Source organism: Amblyomma maculatum, chromosome 1, assembly GCF_055883805.1.
Source record: "Amblyomma maculatum isolate TAMU_Amacu chromosome 1, ASM5588380v1, whole genome shotgun sequence".
Lineage (NCBI taxonomy): Eukaryota > Metazoa > Arthropoda > Arachnida > Ixodida > Ixodidae > Amblyomma > Amblyomma maculatum.
Genome location: NC_139344.1, coordinates 382,463,388 through 382,490,275, shown reverse-complemented (window position 1 = coordinate 382,490,275; position 26,888 = coordinate 382,463,388). Strand labels below are relative to the sequence as shown.

The window sequence follows — 26,888 nt, the reverse complement described above, 5'->3', positions numbered from 1 at the left end:
CTGAGAAGTTTAACAACAAAACTTGCTCAAAGGAAACCCCTTCTAGAATTTCTGCGGTGTGTACCGACACAAGAATTTAAGAGTTTAAAGTATGCAAGTCTTCTTAGTGGAGTTGCGGTAACAAGACCACTTTTCCTGTGTTTCTTTTTTGCCACGCTAAGAGCCTGCAGGTTCATGTTGTAATGTGCGTTGCAGTGAGAGTTGAAAGCAGCAGCTGGAGATTGTTGTATTTACTATGCACTGAGCAGCTCACGTAGAGGCTCTTGGGAACACCTCCTGATGTCTTCAAAAGATTGGTCCACCAGAAGAAGTCCATCTCTGAACACCTGCATGAGGCAGTCCTGGAAGAAAAGGCAAGGAATTCACACAGTCCATAAGGTGCTGCACTTGCTATGATGAGTAAATGAAAATGTGCTAGTTGTACAAGGACTGCATTTTGAGTTTTAAGCTTTGTTGTGCCCTGTAGAAAGCTGGCAGCGTGGAGATGACAATCAAATGTGGATTAAACATAATGTGTTAAATTTGGTAACAACTTCTACATACACTTCGTTTCAGGAGCAGTACAGGTAACTGTGTTAGAGCTCTAGAGTTGTACAATATTGTTTACTTTTATCTTAATGCAGATTTGTGTTGGTGACTACATTGCTGTGAGTCAGGTTGTAATGAACTTTGTTCTAGCACATGCTCATGCTACTCTGTGTTGTCAGGGCATTGTGAAACATGGAATTTGTATTGAACTATAAGTGTTATGAGCATGGGGCTGTATTTTACATGTACTTTGAGCTTGAAAATCTGGCCGCTTACACAAGAATATGCCTACTTGCACTCCTTTAGCTTTGTGAATTCTTGCAAATTGCAATGGAAGAAAGTACCATGTGCAGCGTATGCAGCTATTTTAGTATCTGATAAACCTTGCTTTGCTTTGGCCAGGGACTTTACCATGGCTTTCACCAGCCTTGTGACTGTTCGGGTTATCAAGTGTGAACCTTGTGAACCTACATTATTCCTGGTAATTAGAGAAATGTGGAAGATTACTGCTGGAGGCTAAAGAATTCAGTTGGCACTCAAGCGTAGCTTCCAAAACTCACATATTTAAGCTTTTTGTGAAACCTATCAAGCTGCGAAGAATTCTCTATAGCGAGACTGTTTATATATGAATACAGTAGCATTGCAGGCCCCCTTTACCAGAAATTCTGCAGTCTGCGTTTTGAGCAATAAATTGTGGACATTACTTTGGCAGGTGACATAGATGAGTGCTGATTGGTTGGCAGGTTGTGTGACGTTAGTAGACCACATGACAGGGTCATTTATTTAACCTACACCAGCTACACTAGTGCAGCTAAAATCTATTGTAGGTATAGGAGATTTCCTACGCTGGTGTAGCTGGTGTAGGCTAAACAAATGACCCTGACACGGCAACTGCTGCCAACTCTGGCTGCTACTACTTTCAGGTGGGAGGAGTAAGATGGCAAGCAAACCCTCTAGCAACCCTTGGATCCCTAGTTTTTTTTTTTCCCGTAGTGAGGTAGCGTGATCCCTAGTTAGTCGCGCTACCTCTAGGCAACGCAGTCACATGCATATGGCTTTATTTGAATATGACGGTATAGGTATGTGAAATGGTCTTTCACATAATGTGTAGTTAACTACCGTATGTTAACGAGTTTGCATGAATAACAGAGGTACAAATGAGCAATTAGTGAATAAGTGAGCAGCAAACTGCACATACATTTGTGTAATGATCCGCAGTAGGAGCCATTAACACTTGTGTGATACCTTTAAAGGTAGAGCACTAGTGTGCTAACTTTTTGCATTGATAGGTGTGTTAGGTGGGTTTCATTATCTTCAGAATGTGGTCTTTGCACTCAAGGGTGTAGTGATTGCAGCCTTCGCAGAAAAGGAATGAAATTAATTTTTTGCAATATCCTATGCTACTATACTTCGTTTCATACATCAGGTGCAACGCAGTGAAAGCTACGCAAGTAGTCCGCAAGAAAAAAAAACAGGAGGTGTATCATTATGCGCTCGTTCTGTAGGCGAGTGGTTCCTGCCGAAACGGGATCTATTCCGAGCATACACGTTTGCAATAACATGCTTCGCATGCTTAGACATCTTCACAGAGCGGATCGTATAGAAAAAATGCACACCAAAGAACCATTTTCTCAAAAAGAGATGCGCAGCGCAGAAGGCACAGCCAGCGCCATCTGGTGGCATAGCTGGCAAGGTTGCAGGGCAGCAAAACGCGGCACGAAGAAAAACGACATAAAAAAAAGATACAAATTAGCCGAATCCGACGTTTTCTCCCTAAAAAGGGTGCTTTTTATGAATTTGATGGCAAATGTAAGATGTATTAATCTTGCAGCCAAAGCAACTATTATTTTCTCTCGTCAAGAGCAGGCACTATTTTTAATCGCGGATGCGGAGAGTGCAAACAAGAGCTGTAGCTTTGGTAGTGTTGCACTTGATGTATGAAACGGAGTATATATACCCCTCGTAAACCCAGCATTTTATGGCTGCATTGGAGGAATTGGAGCAACAGAGTGCTTGTAAAGAGTGAAAGAGGAGCTTCTTCCTCCCGTCCCCTCCCACCCCTTTCCAGCATATATCATGCCTTTGAAATAGGTGGTATTTGGGGCTTAACGCCCTGAAATTTTACGCGTGATATGTAGGACAGCATAATGTAGGTCTCCGGAGTAATTCTGAAAATCTGAGGTTCTTTAATATGCTTTGTCAACATGCAACGTGTAGGCAGTCTTGCATTTCACTTCTATTGTAATATGGCCGCAATAGTCTAGTTTAGTCTCCGCAGCCAAATACCAAAGCTACTGAGCCATTGCACTTATATGTCAGTTACGCCTTGAAAATGATAAACTTGCAGCCTTTGCCAAATGTCTTCAAGCCAGATGTTTTTCTTTTTTCAGCTACTTATTTCCAGCAGCTCTACATCTCTCTAAGGTGAGAAGAACCCTCTTCCTTGCCTTTCAGTACCATTGGTTGTTGGAAACATGGTAAGTGCATGCCACTTTTACCTGCCTATGGTAGAACTTATGTTTAGGCGGACAAAAATTCTGTAATCTGCTTGCAAGCTGCATGAAAACAAGGCATTTAATTTCCACATTTGGGAATGACATTATCAGGCACTGTACCTCTTCAGGATTTCCTTGGCCGTGTTCCACTGTGATATAGGTGCTACCAGATCTGTGTAGAGTAAGCTTGCCTTTCTTGGAGCTCAAACCAGTGTCTGTCGCAGGGTCTCTGTATACTTCCCTCTGATGGAATGTGAAAACTTTTGTTAGTACTAATCTACAAATCCGTCGCCATTCATACCTAGTCTCAACAATCGGTGCCTGGACTATACCGAGTAAGAATGCTTGGGTCAAACCCATGCTACTATACTTCTGGGAGTTTTCATATGAAACGGGCATGTATTGACCGCCTAATGTATCTCCGTCCCTACTCCCGCATTTCCTTAAAGACCTCCGTGCCAGCTCCATTTAATAAAGATTACTAACTCAGTAAGGGAGTAGCAATTCTAAGTGTCATTCCACTTGCTGAATGTGCATCATTTAAACACATTTTATGGTACTTGTTTTCATAGTGATATACAAGATTGATAGAGGCACATCAGCATCATTGAGCTATTTGTGGCTTCAATGCAAACTGGCTACTAGAGGCTTTGCTATTGTTCGCAACTGCCAGTGACTGCTCCTTCCTCTGCCGCCACAGTTGAGACTGTGCGACGTGCCTTTTTTGCCATGGCAACTGGTACGAGCATTGCTCTCGTTAAGAGAGCGTGTTCCATCGGACTTTCACAAGTGTTCTAGAAGGCTTTGCTTTCACTTTTCCCTAACCCTATGCTTTTCTCATTTCCAAGCATGATGCTCTGCGCGTGGTGTGGCATTTGAGAGCTTTAATGTACCGCGATCCGTTACCGTGACCCGCTACCGCCCACGCGTTCAGCTGTGCATGCCCAGATCCCCTTGACGCCGATAGATGGCGCCACATGCTGGAAGTCTGCACATAGACCTGCCGCGTTGGGACCAATCAGCGCTTGCACGTCAGCTGCGCACGGTAGGCGGTCATGGTGGCGGCTAGTTTACACTAGAGGCTTTTAGTTTACCGCGGTGGTCTACCGCTACCGCACGTCGTCAGCACAGCACGCGCTGATTGGCCCTTGCGTGCGGAGTCCACCGGAATTAGACAGGAATGTGGCGCCATCTGTGGCCCTTTGGGTGATCTGCGCATACGTACTGACGCTCGTACGGTAGCGCTAAATTAAATGTTTAATAAATCTTGACTCTGCTGTTGTACCTCCTATGTATAAGCTCTTTTTAAGTAAGCTTTTAAAGTTTTCGCTTTAATCTGTACTCAGAAAGTAGACCGCAAAACAGGTGCAGGGGCCGTATTACGGACCGCTCTATAATTCAGAGCGCTCTAAAACGCCCGCTCCTATTGGTCGCCGTCGCCATCTTGAAAAGTTGCGTCACGGGATGCTGCGATTGCGTCGTGGAGGCGAAAAAACAGATGACGTCGCGCACCTAATTATGCCCATGGTTTTAGACTATTTTTGTAGAGCGCGATGAGACGGTCTAAAACGTTTTAGAGCGAGTTATAGAGCGAAAATGGTGGCGGCGTTCGCGGTGGAGTGGTGGCTGCGGCGCTGAAGCGGCAACGCCGGCGCGAGCAACGACGAAGGGCGGTGTTAGCGGTGTGTGAGAATGCGTTCTACTTGTTCGGCGAGTTGTTCCGACGCCTATTTCGACTTGAAAATGCGAAAGCGGAATGGTGGTGCGATGAATGCGCCGATGAACTGTGATGAAGCTCTCAGTCGACCGCTCTTGACGGTGCGGCTGTCATGCGTGCTTCGATCTTTTTTTTTTTTTTTTGCCTCCGGAGGATTTCGTCTCCACAGGTAGTCGGCCTCTCATAACTGACGGTGAGCAAGTGCGTGCGTTAAATGGCTGAACTCAACTACTGCAAAGTTGGCGCTGAAGGGTGGTTGGGCTCCGCAGTGCGCCCAAAGCAAAAGGCGGAGGCGAAGGCGACATACAGTGCAAAACGAATGAAAACGAGCGAGGTTGGTAGTGTACGCTCAACCGCGTTGCTTTTCCCCGTGCTCGTTCTAACTGAAGCATTTGTGTGTGAGACGTTCATGTGGACATAAAAGTTTATTTTGCCTGTGCTCCGCGATCAATCTTTCTTTTGTTTCTGTTTCCTAAAGAAAAATAAAGCCCCGATTACACTGCTTTCGATATGATTTCTCCGCGCATTTAGGACCGTCACACAGTACCTTGACATCAGACGATGCGCAAAAGCCGGCACTATAGCCGTGGAATCAGCTGTTTTACTGAAAATCGCCATTTTTACGGTTTGGATGGATGGATGGATGGATAAGGCTGAACCCTTTGAATCGGGCGGCGGCGCCACAGGCCGCCTAGCCGTGAATAGTAATATATAGTGTGGACCTATTCTTGCCTTCCTTTCAGCCACCAATCAGCTAACCTTCGTTTGGTTATTTCTACCCTTTTAAAGTCTATTTTCCCTTCATTATCCTTAAACCCCAATGCTTTGGCTAAATCTGGCCCATTGCCTTGAACTATAGGGCGGAGCCTTTTACAGGAAATTATTAAGTGTTCAGGCGTTTCCTCATCCTCCCCACACACCCTGCACAGCGTGTCTATCTCTTGGTACTTGACTCGGTACGTCTTAGTCCGCAATACTCCTGTCCTAGCCTCGAACAACAATGGGCTGCCCCTAGAATTATCGTAAATGTTTTCTTTGGCTATTTCCTGCTTGAACGTTCGGTACATTTCTAATGCTGATTTAGTCTCCATCCCTGTTTTCCACAGACCCCTCTCTGTTTCCTTAACCTTTTTCTTAATTGATAATTCCTGGCTGGTCCCCCTACTGCTGTCCAAATATTTGCTTGCCAATTTTCTTGTCCGCCTTCTCCATCTTGTGTCAACATTCCTCATGTAGAGGTAGCTGAAGACTTTCCTAGCCCACCGCTTTTCTCCCATTTTTCTCAATCGTTGCTCAAACGCTATCTTGCTGCCAGCTTCCCTGCTTTCAAAAGAAGACCATCCCAGGTCACCCTGCACACCTTGGTTTGGCGTATTCCCATGGGCTCCCAAAGCAAGCCTACCCACCCCGCGCTGTTTAATTTCCAACCGTGCTCGGACCTCTGATCTCATACACAGGACTGTGTTGGCAAAAGTCAGACTAGGAACCATCACCCCTTTCCAAATCCCTCGCACCACTTCATACCTATTGTAATTCCAAAGCGCCCTGTTTTTCATGACGGCTGCGTTTCTACTTCCCTTAGCTGCCACATATTTTTCATGCTCCGTTAGGTATTCAGCTCCAGTATTTATCCACACCCCAAGATACTTGTACTTATCCACTACTTCCAGCATGTCCTCCTGTACCCTATGTTCGCCGGTCTCATTATCATTAAAAATCATGACTGCCGATTTTTCCTTGCTAAACTGCAGACCTAACTTATCTCCCTCTGTACCGCAGATATCCATCAACTCCTGCAAATCTACCCTGTTGTCAGCCATCAGTACTATATCATCTGCATACATTAGTCCTGGTAATGACTGTGGGATAAATTCTCCTTGCTTGAATAAAGAAAGGTTGAAGCCGAGTCCACTCCCCTCTAGTTTAGCCTCTAATCCTTGCAGGTACAGCATGAACAACAAAGGTGACAGGGGACATCCTTGTCTAAGCCCCTTCTTTACCTCTACAGGCTTCGACACCTTTTTTTCCCATTTTATTAGCACTTGGTTATCCTTATAAATATCTTTTAAAAGATTAGTTACTCCGCTTTCCACACCTAACACATCCAGAATACTCCATAAGGCTTCTTGAAGTACACTGTCATAGGCTCCTTTGATATCTAGAAAAGCTAGCCATAGGGGTCTGTGTTCCTTTTCTGCTACCTTGATACACTGTGTCAATGAGAACAGATTGTCCTCTAACCTCCTTTGTTTCCGGAAGCCATTCTGCAGCTCTCCCAGCACCCCCTTGCTCTCTACCCATGCCTGCAGTCTGTCCTTTATAATCTGCATCACCACCCTGTAGACCACTGATGTTACTGTTATGGGACGGTAGTTGCCTATGTCAGCTTTGTCCCCCTTTCCCTTATATATCATGCTCATTCTACTTAGTCTCCATTCATCAGGAACTTTGCCATCCATTAACATTTTGCTCACCACCTCTCTTAACGTTTCCTTAGACTTTGGGCCCAACATCTTTAATAACCTAACAGGAATACCATCTGGGCCTGCTGATGTGCTACTTGGTACTCTCTTCTCAGCCCTTTCCCACTCTCTTTGTCCAATTGGAACAATTGCACTAACCGGTCTATCGTCCTCTACTAAGGCACCTACTACATTTCTTTGTTCTTTAAACTTTTCTGACATCGTTAGTCGTATATGCTCTATTGCCTTTTCCCCTTCTAGCCGAATACCTTGATCTGTAACAATAGACCTCTGCTCTAGGCTAGTCTTATTACTCAGGGAATTCAAGTGTTGCCAGAATTTCTTAGCTGCATTTTTATCCCTTTTGTTTACTTCTGACAGCCACTGGGAACCTTGTCTTCTAATTTTCTCATTGATTAAGTAGGATGCCTCCCTTCTACATTTTATGTATTTATCCCATTTTCTCTCAACGTCTGCTTCTGGGTCTCCCCTATGCTTAGAATATCTGTGTTCCCTGGAGGCTTCCTGGCGTTTCTCTATGGCCTTCTTCACCTCCCCATCCCACCAGCTCTTTGGTTTTCGTCTTGTCCTTTTTTTCCTGACTCGCACCTTAGCCAACTCTAGCCCAAACAGTCCCATTAACTTTGTGTATGTCCACTCTGCTTTCTTATCCTTAGAGATTACTGCTTCAATTTGGGTACTTGCTGTTTCTATTTGCTGCTTCGAGTAAAAGATCCCATCTGGCTGGTCATCATGTTTCATTCCTGAATTAGTTTTTATTCCAAAACTCATCTTGATACGTTTATGATCACTGCCTAGACTCCTGGCACCATGTTCATCTATGTTCATGACCCTTAGCCTATCGTACATCCTGTGTGACATTATCGCATAATCTATTGTCGAATGCAGACTCCCTCAGTTCAGTTCAGTCGTTCAGTCGTGTCCGACTCTTCGTGACCCTATGGACCATTTCACGCCACGCTTTCCGGTCTCTATCTTCCTAACATCACATAACTTCATCTGCAGTGCCTCGAGGATGCCATCTAACCATCGCGTTCGCTGCCTACCCCTTCTCCGGCGACCGTCAACCTTTCCCAACATCAAATCTTTCTCCAGCGACTCCTCTCTTCTCATCAGATGACCAAAGTAGCTGAGTTTTAACTTTAGAATTTGACCCTCCAATGAGCAGTCAGGGTTTATGGTCGACAATATCGACTGATTTGATCTTCTGGCAGTCCAAGGAACTCTCAAGAGTCTTCGCCAGCACCACAATTCAAACGCGTCAATTCTTCGGCGGTCAGCCTTTTTCACAGTCCAACTCTCGCATCCATACATCACAACTGGAAAGACCATAGCACGAGTTATACGGATCTTGGTTGGCAGACTAATGTCTCTGCTCTTTACAAGGCGGTCAAGGCTAACCATTGCTCTCTTTCCCAGAAGCAGGCGTCTCCTAATTTCATGGCTGCAGTCTCCTTCCGAGGTAATCTTGGAGCCCAAGAAGAGAAAATCTGTCACAGCTTCCACTTCTTGTCCATTGATGCTCCAGGACTTAATAGGGCAAGACGCCATGATCTTTGTCTTTTTGATGTTCAGTTTAAGCCCAAACTTCTCACTCTCTTCTTGTACGCGCATCAGAAGTCTCCTGAGTTCCACTTCACTTTCTGCCATTAAAGTGGTATCATCCGCATATCTAAGGTTGTTGATACGTTTTCCAGCAATCTTCACTCCATATGAAGACTCGTCCAGACCGGCCTTCCTCATGATGCACTCTGCATATAGGTTAAATAGGCAGGGCGACAGTATGCAGCCTTGCCTCACTCCTTTCTCAATCGGAAACCAATCGGTAAGACCATGCCCAGTTCTGACTGTGGCCTCTTGTCCTTCATACAGGTTCCTGAGGAGACAGATGAGGTGAATTGGAACTCCCATCTCTTGGAGAGCTTGCCACAATCTGCTGTGATCTACGCAGTCAAACGCTTTCGCATAATCAATAAAGCAGAAGTAGATGGGTTTCTGGAACTCTCTTGCTTTTTCCATGATCCAGCGGAGGTTGGCAATTTGGTCTCTAGTTCCTCTGCCCTTGCGAAACCCAGCTTGCACGTCCGGAAGCTCCCGATCCACATACTGCTGCAGCCTACCTTGGAGGATTTTCAACATCACCTTGGTAGCATGCGAAATAAGTGCGATCGTGCGGTAGTTGGAACAATCTTTGGCACTGCCTTTCTTTGGAATGGGGATGTAAACTGACCTCCTCCAATCCTGTGGCCACTGCAGAGTTGTCCAAATCTTCTGACATAATGTATGCAGAATGTTAACAGCGTCATGGTTGAGGTTTTGAAGCAACTCAGCTGGAATGCCATCACTTCCGCTGGCTTTCTTCTTAGCAAGACTGGCTAAGGCCCATTCAACTTCACTCTTCAGGATGCCCGGCTCGAGATCAGTAATCACAACCGTCTTATGTTGGGTTTGCACATTCGGGTCCTTCTTGTACAGTTCTTCTGTGTATTCCTGCCACCTCTTCTTTATCTCTGAGGCTTCAGTGAGGTCCTTGCCTCGTTTGTCCTTTATCACGCCCAGCTTAGCACAGAAGCTTCCTTTGATATCTTTGATTGTCTTGTACATAGCTCTTGTGTTCCTTAATTGGCTGTTGTCCTCAACTGCTTGGCACTGTATGTTCAGGAAGGCATTCTTATCTCTCCTTGCTATTTTCTGAAAATCCGCATTGAGAACCTTGTATCTTTCTCTTTCCCCCATAACTTTTGCCATCCTCCTTTCCTCAGCTATTTGCAAAGCCTCTTCAGATAACCAGTTTGCTTTCTTGCATTTCTTTTGCTTTGGAACTACCTTAGTAGCAACTTCTTGTATTATATCACGAACATCAGACTCCCTACCTCCCACGTTATGACCCCGTCACACTTCTCAGTACTGTTACAGACAACTAAGTCGTGTCTTTCACACATATCCAGCAGCATGGTACCTGTCGAGTCTGTGTATCCATCTATATCTTCTATATGAGCATTCATGTCCCCTACTATAATTATTTCGCATCCTTTTCCTAGCTCATTAATGTCACCTGCTATACATTCTACCATTTTTTGTTTTCCTCTTTGGCAGTTGCTCCTGTCCACAGGTATACAAAGCCAAGGAGTGTTTGCTCCCCTGCCACTTTTCCTTTTAGCCATAAATGTTCCTTACATTCCTGTTTGACTCTTTGCCAATTTGTACTTTTATGGATGAATGCCCCAATTCCCCCTCCCTTTCTGCTGCCCTCTGTTCTGTTGCAGTGTTCCCATGCATAATCAGGGTTACAGGGTGGTTGCTCCATGTCCCGAAGATGCGTCTCCACAAATCCATAAACCATTAACTTCTCCTGCCTAAGCTGCTCTTCTATTTCCTCCCATTTTAGCCTATTCCTGCCTCCTTGCATGTCAATATACCCTATGTCTGAATTAATTTGGCTCTTGCGCTTATGCCTGTTGCTTCTCCTATGGCTTCTATGTTTCCCTAGTCTACGTTCGTCCTCTTGGTCGCCTTTGTTGAAACTGGTGGCTTCAGGGCCCTGGGCCCTCCTAAAAAAGCTGTTGCCTGGCGGCCTATCCTGCCTCCTACCCTCCTACCGGTGGCCCGGCTGTAGCGGATGCCTTCTCGTGCAAACGGGTGGAGGCCGGCCTCGTACACATCCCTGTTAACCTCCATTGTGGTGTACCCAAGTCGTCGGCTTAGGCTCCTAATGACCCGGTTGGCTTCGACTACTCTCCCCTCTGTTCTGCTGGACTGCCCTTCTACTTCCGGGATTGTGCATACAGTTGTTTACCTCTGCCAGCGCGCCCTCGCGGCAAAAGAGGCTACCCACGAGAGCGTTTAATTGCAAAACTGTAGCTGCTTCTTGATTTTTTTTATGACATTGAACTTTAAATGCGGCTTCTTGAAAATATAAAGCTTTAGTTAATTTATTCACACGCTATATCTATAAAAAAGTTAGCAAACGGCTTCTTGACGTGCGAATAAACCTGTTGCCGTGAAAATAAGCGGCCCGGGGCGGCACCCTGGCGATCATTGGTTGATTCCGATTTTCGTCACGCGATGACGTCTCGCCGAGACGTCACGGCGTCGTCATTTTGACGTCACGCTCTATAACTTTAGAGCGAGAACCGTAATTCGGCCCCAGGTTACTGGTTCATATGGATCGAGCACCGGAATTATTTGACAGGAATGTGGCGCCATCTGTCGACCTCGGGGTGATCTGCGCATGCGTACTGACGCTCGTACGGTAGCGCTAAACTAAATGTAATAAATCTTGACTGCTGTTGTAGCTCCTATGTCTAGCTCTTTTTAAGTAAGCTTTTAAAGCTCTCGCTTTAATCTGTACTCAGAAAGTAGACCGCAAAACGTGCAGGTTACTGGTTCATATGGATCGAGCTATGGCACAGTACTGCTTTCTGTCCGCACATGTTTAGTTACTATGAGTTGAGGTCACAAGTATATATCCTGCGGTCACCTCTTTACCGTCGACGATAGCCGCGCTGCACTGGAAGGCGAAGCGCTGCGCGGTACCTCGCTGCTCTCGCATGAGCAAGCCGTCGCTGGCCAGCAAAACGTTGTGCGTGCTCCAGCGGTGTGCCTTGGCGTTGGCGAGCACGGCCTCAGCCATTTCCAGCGTCACGCCATCGCTATGCATCAGGCGCACGTACGGGGGAAGCTCGCGGAAGCCCAGCGAGTTCGTTGCAACCGAGTAATGCCGACCGAGTGTTTCCAGGACCTTTGACCAGAGGAAGTGAGAGAGTGGTAAGGTCACCGAATACAGGCAGTAGAAAAACGTCCATCCATGTCTTGACATCAGGCAGTTTCTGCGTGGCGTGACTTGTTTTCACCAGAAAGCGTCATGTACACATGCATATATATCTCGGCTAAAGAAAAGAGCAAGGAAAAGTCATTGAAAGAGTGAGCGTGATGACAGTAGTAACAGCACACAGGTTTGACAAGGTGAGGTGATTGGCCTTATTTAAAAATAGAGTTCAATAGTTCAATTATGGCAAAGTCGTAGCCTATTAAACCGCGCGCTTTAATATTAACAGCTTAAAAACATCTGTAGAGATCATGTATAAAAAGTACGGTGATAAAATTTGATTTGCGGGGCTAGAGTGAATTCATAAGTAATTCGACTTCGCCTATATGTAGTAATAAGTAACACATTAAACACTCGTTATATCCAACGTTTTCGTCAAGAAATATGTTAAATGTGGCTGCCTTTTCAATTTGCCACCTGGCTGGTGGGAGGCTTCAAACATATGGCGCAGTTTTCGCTTTCTTAGGACTCCTAATGCTTACGCATTAGAAACAGTAGTTAGAGTGAGCCAAAATTCGGGTTCAATGTAATTGCGGCGGCAGTTTTTATTGAAAGCTCCTAGGCGGCAACTCTCCCTTAGGCCTAGGGAAAATGGCCTCTGTGCACAATTATTATATTATTGCGAATTATTGCGAAGCCACCGCGCCGGGGTCACAGTTAGGTTTTGGTGGTGGTGGAAAACGTTTATTGCCTCGGAAGGGAGGGAGTTATATGTAGGTTGCTCTGGGGTCAAGCTTAGGGCTCTTCCTCTCACAAACAGCAGCAGATGGAGTCCCTAGTACGGGACCCTAAAGTGAATACGAGACCCTATAGTGGCTTCCGCTGCCGCCATTGCTCGTTTGACCATCGCCTATTAAGGTTTCAGGTCGGAGCAGGCGAGTAAGGTCACCTCTCAGTCCGCCTGAGTGGGGTTTGGGTTGGGCATAAGGGCAGGGTTGGAGGGGCACGCCCACATCATGACCTTCCCCACAGTGCAGGTACTCCCTTCGGGGAAGGCAATATTGTTTTGGCGACGCCGGATGCCGGTCACACATGGTGTTCTTGAGAAGACGGAGGAGCACGCTTTCCTCCGCTCGTTAATCCTTTACACGGGTAGAGTTAAATGTGTCTGTCTTGATATAGTCGTCAATCTTGTCATTTGCCTTAAAGTAGGCCGGTGTGGCGTCCGCTTCTGAGGAGGGGGACGAGGTGGACCAGCGCGCGGGCAGCTGCGTCTGCTGCCTCGTTTTCTTCTAGCCCCGAGTGGGCCGGAGCCCAGACTGAAGCAGCGGGACGAACTTCCTGCGTTTGAGCTCTTTTGCAGTAGCCAGTAGGCCAGGTACGGGACCCAGCCCTGTTGGACGTTCCCACGCACCCCTCGCGAGTCCATTACAATTGTCTTGGAATCGGAGTGTGTTGCAGCTAACGCGATGGCGACCTCCTCTGCTTGTGTTACGTTTCGGGCTTTAAAAATGGCCCCGTTCACCGTTCGGGATGCGTGGATCGCCGCCGCCGTATGCCACTCGCGTTTGGGCGGGCCAGACGCGTCCACGTAGTATACTCCGGCTTGTCCTCCGTAGTCTTGAGCTGTCTTTGCCCTGGCCATGCGCCTATACCCTTGTGGTCGTCCCTGGACATTTTATTTCGGAGTGGTTTTACGTGCAGGGCGTATCACCACTCCCGTGGGAGGTTTACTCTCCCCTCGGTTAGAGTCGTGTGTTTGTGTAGACGGTTTAATCGGCGGCGCCCTGACGGTGTCTGCGATAATCGCGTGTATTGGCTGGTGAGGTGGGCTTCTCCCACTTCCTCGAAATAGTTCGTCATACCCAGACCTTGGATTCTCAGGTTCGTGGCTATCGGGAGGTCGAGGGCCTTCATCGTTATTTTGCGCGTGATCACTTCGAGGATGTTCTCATGTTTTTTTGAGGTGGAGATAGGGGGTGGAGTATAGGATTCTGCTTGTTACGAAAGCATTAGCCGGTCGTAGAGTGTCTTTGCTTCTCAGTCCGCCTTTCTTGTTCGAGTCTCTGCGGACCATTCGGCCCACCTGGTCCCCCACCTTTTTTAGCTTGTCGAGTGTGGTTGTCGCTAGCTTACGCTGGTGAATGAAAAGACCCAAGACTAATTTCCTCTCTCTTGAATATCGGTTTCGATCCAAGTCGCAATTCTATCTTTTCTGTACGTTTTTGGAGGGGCGAATATGCACGAATTCGGATTTTTTCGGTGAGCAATGAAGGCCGCAATTTTTTGCGTACTCGTTCACAGCGGTGGCTGGCTCCTGCAGGTTGGCCTTCGTTTCTCAAAGGGAGCCCTAGGTGGCCCATATGGAGATGTCATCCGCGTACAGCCCGAACTGCACAACCAGGACTTTCTCCTGGTGGACTGGCCACCTGAACCGCGTCGTAGGGGAAGGGAGGAGTTAGATGGGAGTGGAAATGGAAAGAGCGAAAGAGGTGCCGTAGGAGGTCTAAGAAGCAAATTCAACCACACGGGGATCTTTAACGTGCACTGGCGTCGCATAGCGCACGAGCGCCAGTTTTTTCGCCTCCATCGAAACTCAGCTGCCGGCGGTTGGGTTCGAACAGTTAGGGTACTCCGATACAGTAGTAGGGCATCTTAACCACTGTGCCACTGCGGCGGGGCGCCGCAACAACAGCCGTCGTCCACCACCAAAGCAGTGGTGGGTGCAATGGCGGCCTACAACAGATAAAACTTGGTGGTTGGCTAGCCCCCACCGCAAGCGGCGTTGACCTACCGTCCCAGCCCCACAGGGCCAGGAACTGCCACCCTTCACCACCTCCGCCCCGCCGAGATGGCGCAGTGGTTACGGCGCTCGACCACTGTTCCCAAATGGGTGCAGGATCGAATCCCGGCCTCGGCGGCCGCTTTTCGATGGAGGCGATAAGCAAGACGCCCGTGTGCTGTGCGATGTCAGTGCACGTTAAGAAACCCCAGGTGGTCGAAATTTCCGGAGTCCTCCACTACGGCGTCTCTCATAGCCTGAGTCGCTTTGGGAGGTTAAACCCCACAAACCAAAGCAAACCTTCACCACCTCCTCCTTCCGACTGCTTTACCTTTAAGTGATTGATTGATTTATAGGAAGGGAAATGCATGATAACTGTCTCACTTGTTTTCTGTGGACACCTCAACCGCGCCGTAAGGGAAAGGAGGAAGGTGGGAGTGAAAGTGAAAAGAGAGAAAGAGGAGCCGTAGTGGAGGGCTACGGAGTAATTTCGACCACCTGGGGATCTTTCACATGCGCTGACATCGCACACACACGGACGCCTCTTCGTTTCGCCCCCATCGAAACGCAGCCGCCGAGGTCGGGTTCGAACCCGGGTACTCCGGCACAGTAGTCCGTGCGTCTTACCACTGCACCACCCCGGCGGGGCCCTATAACGTAGTGAAGTAGTTGTGGCTGTAGGAAGAAGGAAAAGAAAATGCACGGGCCTGCTACTGGCTCTGTAGCTGAGCCACCTCTGTTTCGTGCGGACAGAAGAGATAAAATGATTGATTTATAGGAAGGGGTAACTGCCACTTGTTTTCTGTGGACACCTCAATCGCGCCGTAAAGGAAGGGAGGAAGGTGGGAGTGAAAGTGGAAAGAGGAGCCGTAGTGGAGGGCTACGGAGCAATTTCGACCACCTGGGGATCTTTAACGCGCGCTGACATCGCACAGCACACGGACGCCTCCGTTTTGCCTCCATTGAAACGCAGCTGCCGAGGTCGGGTTCGAACCCGGGTACAGCGGCACTGTAGTCGGACGTCTTACCACTGCACCGCACCGGCGGGGTGACGGAAGAGATAAAGTAGAGAAAAAACAAAAAGAAGAGGGAGAGAGAGAGACGCGCGCCGCAACAGCCGTCGTCCACCACCTAAGCGGTGGCGGGTGCAATGACGGCCGATAAAATTTCGGTGGCTGGCTAACCCCCGCCGCAAGCGGCGTTGACCTACCGTCCCAGCCCCGTAGGGCCAGGAACAGCCACCCTTTCAACGTAGTGAAACTTTCGCCTCAAAAAGCGCCAGATGCCCCTTCAGCCAATGGTCTCAGACTTTCATGGCGCCAAGGTTAATCCGATAAAACTGTGGTTAACTTACAAATTTTTCACGCCTTGCGTTTTCATCCACGGCTTCATGAGAGCCGGTAGAATTGGTTCTTTTTTTTTTTTTTTTTGGGGGGGGGGGGGGGACGAGGCGGTGACAAAAAAATCTTTTCTGCCACGAAAACTCAGCTCGGTAGCTGGTCAAAAAACAACCATGCATTTATGATACTGCCAATTTGCACATGCGCAAGAATCGAGCGTTCTTTTGACGTTTCAAAGAGGATTAATTCATTGTAGAAGTAGAGCGGAACCGTGTGTCGTATATGTGTGCAATTTGTGTCTCGATATATTTAGCGCTACTGTACCCGACATGAGTGCTTAAGCGCCGTTTAATTGGCAACCGTGACAAATGCAACCTATTTCCTGGCTTCCACTGCACTCCCTTTGAACACAATGAAACTGTTTGTTGAGTAGCTTAGACGGTAACCTTGCCTCGACGATGACTTCGGGCGGGTCACCGGACTGCAGCCTGACGATCAGCATGCCTCCGTGCAGCTCCGCGCGGGCCTCGACTAGATGCCTCAGGTCCTGGCCCCAGACGTGTTCGCAGCAGTTTGTGACGTGGTAAGCGTCGCTGGCCACTGAGGCGGGTCCGCTGGGAAACGCGTGCATTGCCTGGCGGCACGCCACGTACTCTCCCTCAGGACCCCGCGGGGTCATGGTGCTGCATGCGTAAGCCATGCACGTGGATGTTCGTGTTGTCGTTACAGAAATGACAAGGAAAACATGGTTTTCACTGTGTGCACACCAGAAGCAGGGCTAATTTATGCGTACACAATAAATTCTTGAGCGCATTAGAGAAAATCAGCAGTAATGTGTCAGTGTTACGCTCTTCGCGTGTTAGTCGCTTGGGTCATTTACTGCCATCATTCACGCGCGAACAGTGTCACGATGGTTTTCAATACAGATGGTTAAGTCGTAATAACGAACAGTTTTCAGCCAAGACGGAAACGTTATGAGCGCGCGCTCTTGGAAGGAGCATTAATAGCTTAGTGTAACTGCGTAAGCGAAATGTTGCATATGGTACCTCGCTGTCCAGCGCCGCGACATGGAGGCATCCTAATATTGCGACGAAGGGAACGTCACCTTGTGGCGTCATAAGATGGCTGTTATCATTCCGGATTTGTACAAAATGGATACGTCGATTTTACGTGACCGAAACCAACACATTTAGCCAAGAGCGCGTTACAAATAATGCGGATAAACCATTGTGCGGTTAAACCATAGATGCCCTTTCACAAAGCGCGAGTACCATTATACTTATTGCTTATTACTGTGCGAACACAGCTTTGGGTTTTCTCGCGGTGACCGCTATAGGTGGCGAGGAATAACCTGGAGTTGCGAATACCGGATTACTGGACGCCGGAAGCTACGCGCAATGGCGGACCGCTGCGTCTATGTAATAATCAGGCTAACTCTATCAAATTCTGGCACGCAGGTACGATGGAAGAAATGTATGGCCTTGTATTTTTCCTGTCACCAGAACTGCTTCCAGTGCTGATATTTCCATTTTCTGAGCATTTGAAGAAAATGAAGAGATGCTGAATATGAAGTCTATGTTAACCAGTTGCACTTTTTGAGATTGCACTTTCGGCAACTGGGAACCTAGCTATTTATAAGTTGTTGAAGCCATGTGATGAAGGCGACTTGAAACCACGTGCGTTAGGCTGAAGGAACCAGAAACTTATTTGACGCTGGTTTGCTTGACAACGGGTTACTCCGCTGTGTAGATGTAAGAGCATCTCATTCGGGACTGGCGGCCCCATCTTTCCAAGTCAAATTTAATGATTGCCTTAAAATAAAAATACAGTAGTTATCATACGTTTGATCATGATCATGATTACCATATACTTAGTTGTATTGTCACTCAAAAATAGAGTCTTGAGGTTATAATCTGTTTGCCTGCCGAAGTCCTGTGGATAACTAAAGCGCACCATTTCTGCCGCAGGTCCCGTCAAATAATTGCGGCATTATTCGCCTTGCTAACTGCTTGCATCAAATCAAGCTAGGGGGCTTCTGGGGCATTTGGCTCTACCATGTAGCGTTCCTCACCTGTGCTCTGTGGATGGGTAGGAGTATCCTGCCATGGGATGGCCGTAGTAGTGGTGGGCGAGCTGGATGCCGGCTATGTTGTCGCTGCTCAAGAAGCTGACGAGGTGCGCCGCTCCACCTAAGGCAGCCGACTGTATAATTAGTAGTAACAAATTTTATTTGCCTAAAAATTGAAACCCAAAAGGTGGTCGGCGATTTCTCGGACCAGAACTAGTATATCCTCCAGTGCGGAGCACTCCAACCACACACAATAGGAAACAGGGAGGGTAAGCATAATTGGGGGGACTATGTAGTGGCGGGAAACATCAGTAGGCAGTGTTTTAGGCTAGCGTAGAGGGAAGTACTGTTGGGGTAAGACAGTTCTAGCCAAAAGCGGGGGAGGTAGAGCGGCCCCGGATTTGTGTGGGCATTAGTTATCTCTTTACGTGCACGGCGTAATAATAAGGGAGCATTATTAGCCTATACTCAAGCGCAGCTATTCGGCTACAAAGGATATAGCTCGCAGCTTTTCTTTATAGGTTGATTGAAGATTCCAAACCGGCAAAAAATTTTTAAAAACATTTTTCGTCCTAACGGAAAGCTTGCAGCTCTCAAAATACATGATCTGGCATTCGGCGGTTTGACGCTGCAAATACGGTATAATGTATTTGAAGCAATAATGCTCGCCTCGTGTGCGCGTTGTATTTTATGTATCCGGGCCGAGTACACGAAATAGTTCACTTTGGAACATGTTCCCTTAACCGTGACGTCAATTTGACGTAGGCATAAGGTGAGAAGGGGGGAACGAAAATTGTGGGAGGACGAGGCGGGGGGGGAGTGCAGACAACAGCCAACAGTCTTTAATGGGTGGTTCCCTCTCGGTTGCTTGTATTTTTAAGGTGGTTGGTTGGTTGGTTGGTTCATAGGAAGGGAAAGGCGCAGTATCTGTCACACCTGTTCTGTGGACACCTGAACCGCGCCGTAAGGGAAGGGATGAAGGTGGGAGTGAAAGTGGATAGAGAGAAAGGGGGGCCGTAGTGGAGGGCTACGGAGTAATTTCGACCACCTGGGGATCTTTAACGTGCGCTGACATCGCACAGCACACGGACGCCACTTCGTTTCGCCTCCATCGAAACGCAGCCGCCGAGGCCGGGATTCGATCCCGGGAACTCCGGCACAGTAGTCGGGCGTCTTACCACTGCACCACCCCGGCGGGGCTATTTTTAAGGTGCAATATGCTACATTTAGTAGGTTTTCTAGCTGCAAATGAATGTATATATATTTCGCTACAGTACTGCAAATTTATTAATCAGAGCTTATAAAATAATTTATTTTATAATAATTTATATTAAAACTAATTTCGAATTGTTTTTTTTTTAATTGATTTTGGAAAGGTTTCAAAGTTTTTTCGCAACGCACAGAGTAGTTTCCGCTCCCTTGTGTGCTTGTTTGTCCTTTTGGGCCATGTGCGCTTTTAGTTCTTCAACAGCCTTGCCGGGGTGCCGCAGTGGTTACGGCGCTCGACCACTGTGCCCAAGGATGCGGGATCGAATCCTGACCTCGGCGGCCGCTTTTCGATGGAGGCGAAAAGCAAGCGCCCGTGTGCTGTGCGATGTTAGTGCACGTTAAAGAACCCCAATTGGTCGAAATTTCCGGAGTCCTCCACTTACGTGTCTCTCATAGCCTGAGTCGCTTTGGAACGTTAAACCCCACGAAACACACCAAACCAGTTCCTCGACAGCCTGAATGGCCCCCGGAAAACATCGTAATTATGTCGACGAACCAATCTCCTATTAAGGAAAACCATTTCTTGACATTTCGGATATGAATGCATATTTCCGATTTTATGGCTGGATGCACTGATATATAGTATAATTTTACGATGGAATGCACGGGGCCGGTCAAAAGTTTCCAGGTCACAAAGTCTGCATTTCAGCTGTATATGCTGACACTTAAGATGGAAATAAAGCTATTAAGGCTCTCAGAGGCGACACTGATAGTTCTCCTACCCTTTGCAGATATTTTGATGTTTTGGGACATGTAAGTGCTTCATGTACTGTTTGGATAGCATGGCCTGGGAACTTTTGACCAGCTCTGTAAAAGCTGCATCTAGTTTGGCGCCGAGAACTGTGGCGACGAGCCGGTAATATGTCATGGCTGGTTCTGTCCTTATAGAGCAAACTGTTTTTCTGCACGACTATCTCATTACAGGTTCTGGCCAGAATTGTCTTTTCTCACACAGGAACATGTTCAGTAATTTTGTGCACGTAATTTATTTCTGTTCAGTTTTACTCATCTAGTGTCATTGACGCTAGGGGATGTACAGGGGTAGTCAAAAGTTCCCAGGCCACATGGTCTTCTTAAGAGCAGTATAGTGAGCAGCTACGACAGCCCCAAGTCTCAAAGTATCTGTGCAGGGTTCAAGAAGCATTATTCTAACCTCTGAGATTATTTATTGCTTTAATAGGGTGTCAAGTGCCAGAATATGCTAACCAGAAGCAAAACCTGCGGCCTGGGAACTTTTGATTACCCCTGTACATATGGGAAAGGCAATAAGCTGGCAGACAGGGCTAGATTTCAGCCAATTGTTTCAGAGCTTTTCGTGACATAGTCCACCGCCGATTAGCAAATAACGTAGAAAATAATAGTGAGAGTTTAAGTACGGATTGAACCTATCTATTAGAGCAAAAATCGTTAAGTTCAGCTTAATTACGTTTTCTTTGCCTCGCCAACGCAGTTTCTCGTCGGGCTGTATCAGCTTAATGATGAAATGCAGTTAGATGCAGTCTATCTGTGCCAGGGTGAGGCCAAGGCAACGTTCGAATACTATCCTCATCTATTGCTATGAGCGGTGTGAAGACGAACGCATATCGAGCTCAGTCTTATAAAACAGGACATAAGGTAGTGGTGTCACATTTGACACCACCAATGACGGCAAATGTATCGGTGAAAGTTCAAGGTTAGGGCGTGCATCTCTTGGTAGGTAATCCTAGGGGCTTACTTCGGCGCAGGAAGCCCCGCCGAAGCCGAAGTCGTGCAGCTGGTAAGGAATGCTAGCGGCCGAGCCGCAGGTGTCCACCAGGTACCTCGCCATGAGCTCCTTGTGGTGCCAGGCGTTTGTCGCCACAGTGGTCGGGTACCACGTTTGCATCAGCAGCGTCTGCGCAGATAAGGGATTTGTTCTCGCCATCGTCATCACCATCATAATCACCACAGTTCAGTCCATGGAGGACAAATGCTTCCCAGAATGACTGGCGATTGTTGTTTTTTTTTGCGCCCCAATGTGCGGTTAGCTATGGCTTCTTGCAATGACTTGCTTTTATTGTTTTGCGCCCCATCATTTATTACTGCAGATTTCCAAAGTTGGTCGGTCCATACGGCTCTCGGCCGCTTGTGATGAAATGTTTTCATGAAAAATCATTATACGTCTCATCACCAGAAAAATACAGTGTCATCGTTCAGGCAAAACGGCGTCCTGAAACCTTGTTGGTCAACCAGGAAATTGACGCTTTCACCCCGAGGGCCAATCAAGAGCCTCCGCCAAATTCGAAACGGCGTCTTTGCCGGCCAGACATTTATGGGCCTTACCGGGCCACTTGTTGGCTTAGTCTGGAATTTAAGGGCCACTCCCAAAATTTCGGGTTGTGCTGGGCCAACCCGAAGTATTTACGTGCCGAGACCGAAAAGTACAAATTCTTGCTTGGAGAATCGCCAGAAGTTGGTAGGCCACCCTAAAAACAGTGGATTGAGTCACCTGGAGTCCCCTTTGTACTTTAATAGGCAATTAACTGCCCATTCTGCATCTCAGACGCTTCACCCACGCCCGTTTTCCGAACTGTTGCTATAGCTACCAATGATTGCAGAAGGCGGCGGTCTCACCTGAAACCAGTCGGTGAGCCAGGGCACTTCCGGGTCCGTGTTCTCCACCGTGAAGAGGACGTTGTGCGTGGGAACGATGCTACCTTCGGGCACCGCCTTGATCGAAAGTGGCAGGTATCCGTCGTGCTGCTACTGTCGCAAACAGAGACAGGGGGAGGGGGGGGGGATAGCCTATCACTACTTTGCAGGCTATGTCAGGCCACACAATATCAGCATAGGGAACAATAACAAAGAAAAAGTCCGGCTGAGATCACAAAGGTTTTTCGTGTGCGCATCTCGTAAACAAAATTACTTTGTGACTGTCACGTTTGCCTTCCTGCTGGCTGTCTTGTTCTGTCAGCGCGCAGATCAACCACAGTACTTGTCACGGTATTTTTTTTTTCTGTGGCTTTCGCTTGATCACTTTAATCCTACGTGTTATGAAGCTGCGAATCGAGGCCCGGCTATCAGCTACGACTAATGCTTAGAGGATGGGACCAGCGACAAAAGGGTCGCTTGTGAAATGCCTGTTGAAAAGGCTGCATCTGGCTCAGTAGCTTTTTTTCCCCTCATTTTACAAAAAAAAAGAAAGAAAAGTAGCGGGTACAATTAATGTTCTGAATATACCGTCAGTTTACAGATTGTTGTATAATGCAGGTTATGGCAAATATTTATCTTTTCTTTACGTAGTCTTTTAAGGCGAAAGCCTTTAATATCTCATACTCCATGGCGTCGACAAAAGCTGTCCGCGCGAGCGGTGCACCTAATTGATCAACATAGAAGCAACGTCACCAGCCGCCATATTCGAAGCGACCAACCAGAAGTCTCATCTTGTCAAGCGTTCCTGCCATCTGCAATCCTACACTTGAACGCGCGCCAATGAACGCCACGCGACAGGAGCGATGGTGTGCCGTCCAAACGCACACTTGTCGGGGAAAGTGTGACAGATATATCGCCTTTCCTTTCCTGCAAACCAATTATAATTATATGTAGCATGCAACGAACGCCAATAAAAGGCGAAGAATGAAAGGCAAATGATAGGAGAGGAAGGGTAGGCTTCCGTCATTCTTCTCTTAAGAGAAATCTAAGAGTCTAATTTTTTTTTTAATTTACCCCCCCCCACACACACACACGCGCGCGCAGCGCGCGTGTGTGTGTGTGGGGGGGGGTAAATTTGATTGATTGATTGATTGATTACTTTACTGTTGATTGATTGATTGATTGATTTTTGCAACTCTGGGCGGGGAAAAAGCTCCGTGGCGGAGAATTTTTGAGCTGATTTCATCGCCCTGAGGATGCACGTAGTGCACCGAAGTATCAGTTTCCCGGTGCGTTAACATTTAGTCTCCGTCGTAATGTGGCTGCCGTGGCCAGGACTTGATCACACGATCCATGAGCAATATCAGATTGCCATAGCCATCGAAACATTCCAGGAGATGCATGATGCCGCGCAATGCGGCTGTGCGCTCATGAGTTTATAGGGCAGTGATTGAGAATATGCGGTTTACTGCAGTCCGAACTCAGATCTACATTTGCTCATGATTCAACGAACGCATTAAGATCGGGTACTGTACATTTCTTGCCTAAGCACCCATCGAAAGCTGAGCTTTTGGCTCAGGTAGCGTTACTGATGCACGCAATAGCGACTAGATTAAATAAGGTATATTTCTAAAAACATACATGTAATATATGTGCGGTAACGGTACGCTCGAATGAGGGTTATGCCAAACTATCAGCAAACTGTTGTTTCTTTTCCGAAGGCAAATTAAGATTGTGCTCACTGCTGATAAGAATGAGCTGGTTTTCAATGATGGGCCAGAACCTTAGGCCCGAGCATAACAAAGCCATGGGTCCTTTGTGTTTTATGATTTATGGGGGTTTAACGTCCCAAAGCGACTCAGTCTATGAGAGACGTCGTAGTGGAGGGCTTCGGAAATTTCGACTACCTGGAGTTCTTTCGCGTGCACTGACGTCGCACCCTCTTTGCATCGCACAGTGCTCGGGCGCTTTGCTTTTCGCCTCCATCGGAGAGAGAGCCACAGCCGGGGTTTGATCCTGCACTCTTGGATACAGCAGTCGAGCGGCCTAACCACTGCGCCACCGCGGCAGGCCTTTGGGCCTTCTTGTGGATATAACCTGAAACGGCATACGACGAAATGACCAGCCACGTAATGCGGTAAAATAGGCTGATATGCTCAACCAATGCTGTCTTCATGTGGATGATCAGCTCTAGAGGTGCAAAGCTCGTTTTCGGCGAAGTAGAATGTAATGCTTGGTCGCATTAGTGACCGTTTAGGAGAATTCTTGGCGCCTCAAATTTTTATATGTTTTGTTCTCGGCGTTATTCTTACAGGTCGAAAAAAAAAAAAGAAAAAGCGCCACGCATGCAATTTTTTTGTTGCTTTTTTTTGTCATCCGAAGAACAATGAAAAGAAGGCTGTGTTGTAAAAATTATTGCACTAGGGTGCTTTTTTTCTTTGTAGGTATTTTTTACTCGAGCAATACAAAAACTGCATTTATAAAGTAGAAACAAGCTGCATTTCAGAAAAGACTTCTTGTCATGCTTTTCCTAAGTAACCTTAAATTCACATGCGGCCTCTTCGCAAATCATAGTGAAGCATAGACGTTATCTCAAGAACTTGTAGCATGATGGGCTCAGTCGAAAATGGCTTATTTACATAATACCTCTAATATGTCGCTCAAGACCTTTTCTTTTGGTCTCATTGTTGCCAGATGTTTCTGTAGTCAACGAAGACCTCTTTTTCATGAAACTGCTCAGTAAACGCCGGTGACCAATAGCGAAAATACCTTTCGAAAAAATTACCTTCTACCATTATGAATGGCGACATTATTTTAGAAATACATTAGAAATACATTCATGACCTGAAAGGTTTGAAATGCATGTATATGAAATCTTAATGATATTTTTCGCGTGATAGCACAAGACGGATCACGGGCGAGAAGAAAACGTTATGTGTCGGCACGCCCATTCAACGAGCAGCAGCCTCTTCTTATTCCTTTGCAGTGACACACTACTCGCGGAATTGGGTGCCGGCAGCGTGCCCGGCTACATGCTTAGAATTGCCTTTCTCTGGTGCGATTTTAATCTGGCAATGGACCTTTTTGCAGCAGTAGTGGTATGACGGGCTCAATGCCGAAATGAAAATTGAAAATGAAGCTGTCGCCAACAAAGCAAAGCGCAAAAAACGACAAAGGACGAGATGAGAACGGGACAAACGTTTGTCCCGTCCTCAACTCGTCCTTTGTCGTTTTTTTGCGCTTTGCTTTCTTGACGATGAACCAACACGCCCAAACATTTTTCCTTCTGAAGCTGTTGCAGCGGTATTCGTTATGCCTGGTTACTCCTGCTGGCATTCGCCTGCAAGCTTAAACTACCAGCCTTGGAAACGAAGTCGGTGATTGCGAGTGTGTAGTGTGTGTTGTGGGCGTGTCGAATTACTTTACCGACGGCGTTAACGACGTGGAAAGACGTAACAGCATCTGATGAAACTACGGGAACGGCAACGGCTCTATGGGTGTGTGGGTTCGGACGTCGTTTATATGTGATATAATAAACTGTCTTGAACCTGCACCTATTGTGTGTGGCTGCATTTACCACAGGATACAAATAGAAACCGTTAATACGAGAATAACAGATGCACTATATTTAATCAGGTCAATAAGGCCAAAACAAACCAGTCAAAGTTATGTAAGCCAAACAAGTATTTATTACAAAACCATAGGTAATATAAGAGGGTTATTGCATAACTCCCAGCTTCCTCATTTGATCACATTCCACATTACACTGGTGATAATGACAAAAGTAATACGTCCTCTACGATAGAGGAGGGTGGCGCTGGTAGGCACTCTCAAGTAGAGTTACTATATAGCCTATATGCTAAATCTACTCTCAAGGATAGGTTGAATCATCATCATCATCATCATCATCATGATCACCGCTGCGGGGTGAAGGCCTCTCCCATATTACCTCAGTTAACCCGGTCCTGTGTCAACTGCACGTATACGTATCCAATTGAGCCCTGCGATCTTCTTAGCCTCATCCGCCCACCTCACTTTTTGCCTTCCCTGCTACGCTTTCCTTCCCTTGGAATCCAATTTGTTACCGTCAGCGACCATCAGTTATCCTTTCTTCGCACTACATGTCCTGCCCATTCTTATTTCTTCTTCTTGATTCCACTAGAATGTCAGTAACTTACTTCTCTGACCCACTCTACACGCTTCCTATCTCTTAATGTTACCCTTACCGTTTTTCGTTCCATAGCCCTCTGGGTTGTTCTCAACTTAAGTAGAACCCTCTTGGTTAGCCTCCACGTTTCAGATGCAACTGTTGTATATATTACTCTTGAGCGATACCGGTAAGCTGCTAGTCATAATCTGCGAGCACTTTCAAATTGCGCTACACCCTAATCTTATTCTCCTAGTTATTTCCCTTCCATAGTCCGCACCTGCGCTTACTGCCTAAATAGGCATATTCGCCTACCCCTTCCAGTGCTTCGCTGTCTATTCTAAACTGAGGAACAGTACGGTTCCCCCCCCGAGGCTGTTGAGCATTACCTTAGTCTTCTGCATATTAATTTGTAGGCCTAAATTTCTGCTTTTCCTGTCGACGTCATCAATCATTCTTTGCAATGCATCTCCTGAGGTAGTCTCCCCATTGCACTTCTCAAAATATTTCCGCTAAGCAAGCTGTGAATGGTATATTGAGTACTGTCTTCTGGCCTGACGCCTTTCCTTATGGGAATCTTATTACTCTTGTTATGCAGAACTATGTTGTGCAGCCACTAAAGATATCTTCTAGTACGTTCACATACGGCTCACCTGCACCGCGGTTTCCCAATATCGGCAT

The 26,888-nt window shown here is 47.0% G+C and overlaps 1 protein-coding gene across 1 annotated transcript; it reads right to left on the bottom strand.

The window, feature by feature from the left end:
• Nucleotides 1-125: 125 nt before the first annotated feature.
• LOC146208383 (nicotinamide phosphoribosyltransferase-like) lies at nt 126-26,888 on the bottom strand. Its single transcript, XM_084578469.1, has 9 exons — nt 26,861-26,888; nt 24,000-24,157; nt 22,043-22,171; nt 21,165-21,323; nt 18,185-18,315; nt 16,565-16,796; nt 11,704-11,964; nt 3,144-3,266; nt 126-341 (listed from the first exon to the last, which is right to left on the bottom strand). Exons 1-9 carry the CDS (start codon nt 26,886-26,888, stop codon nt 234-236), a joined length of 1,329 nt encoding a protein of 442 aa, XP_084434595.1. The 3' UTR covers nt 126-233.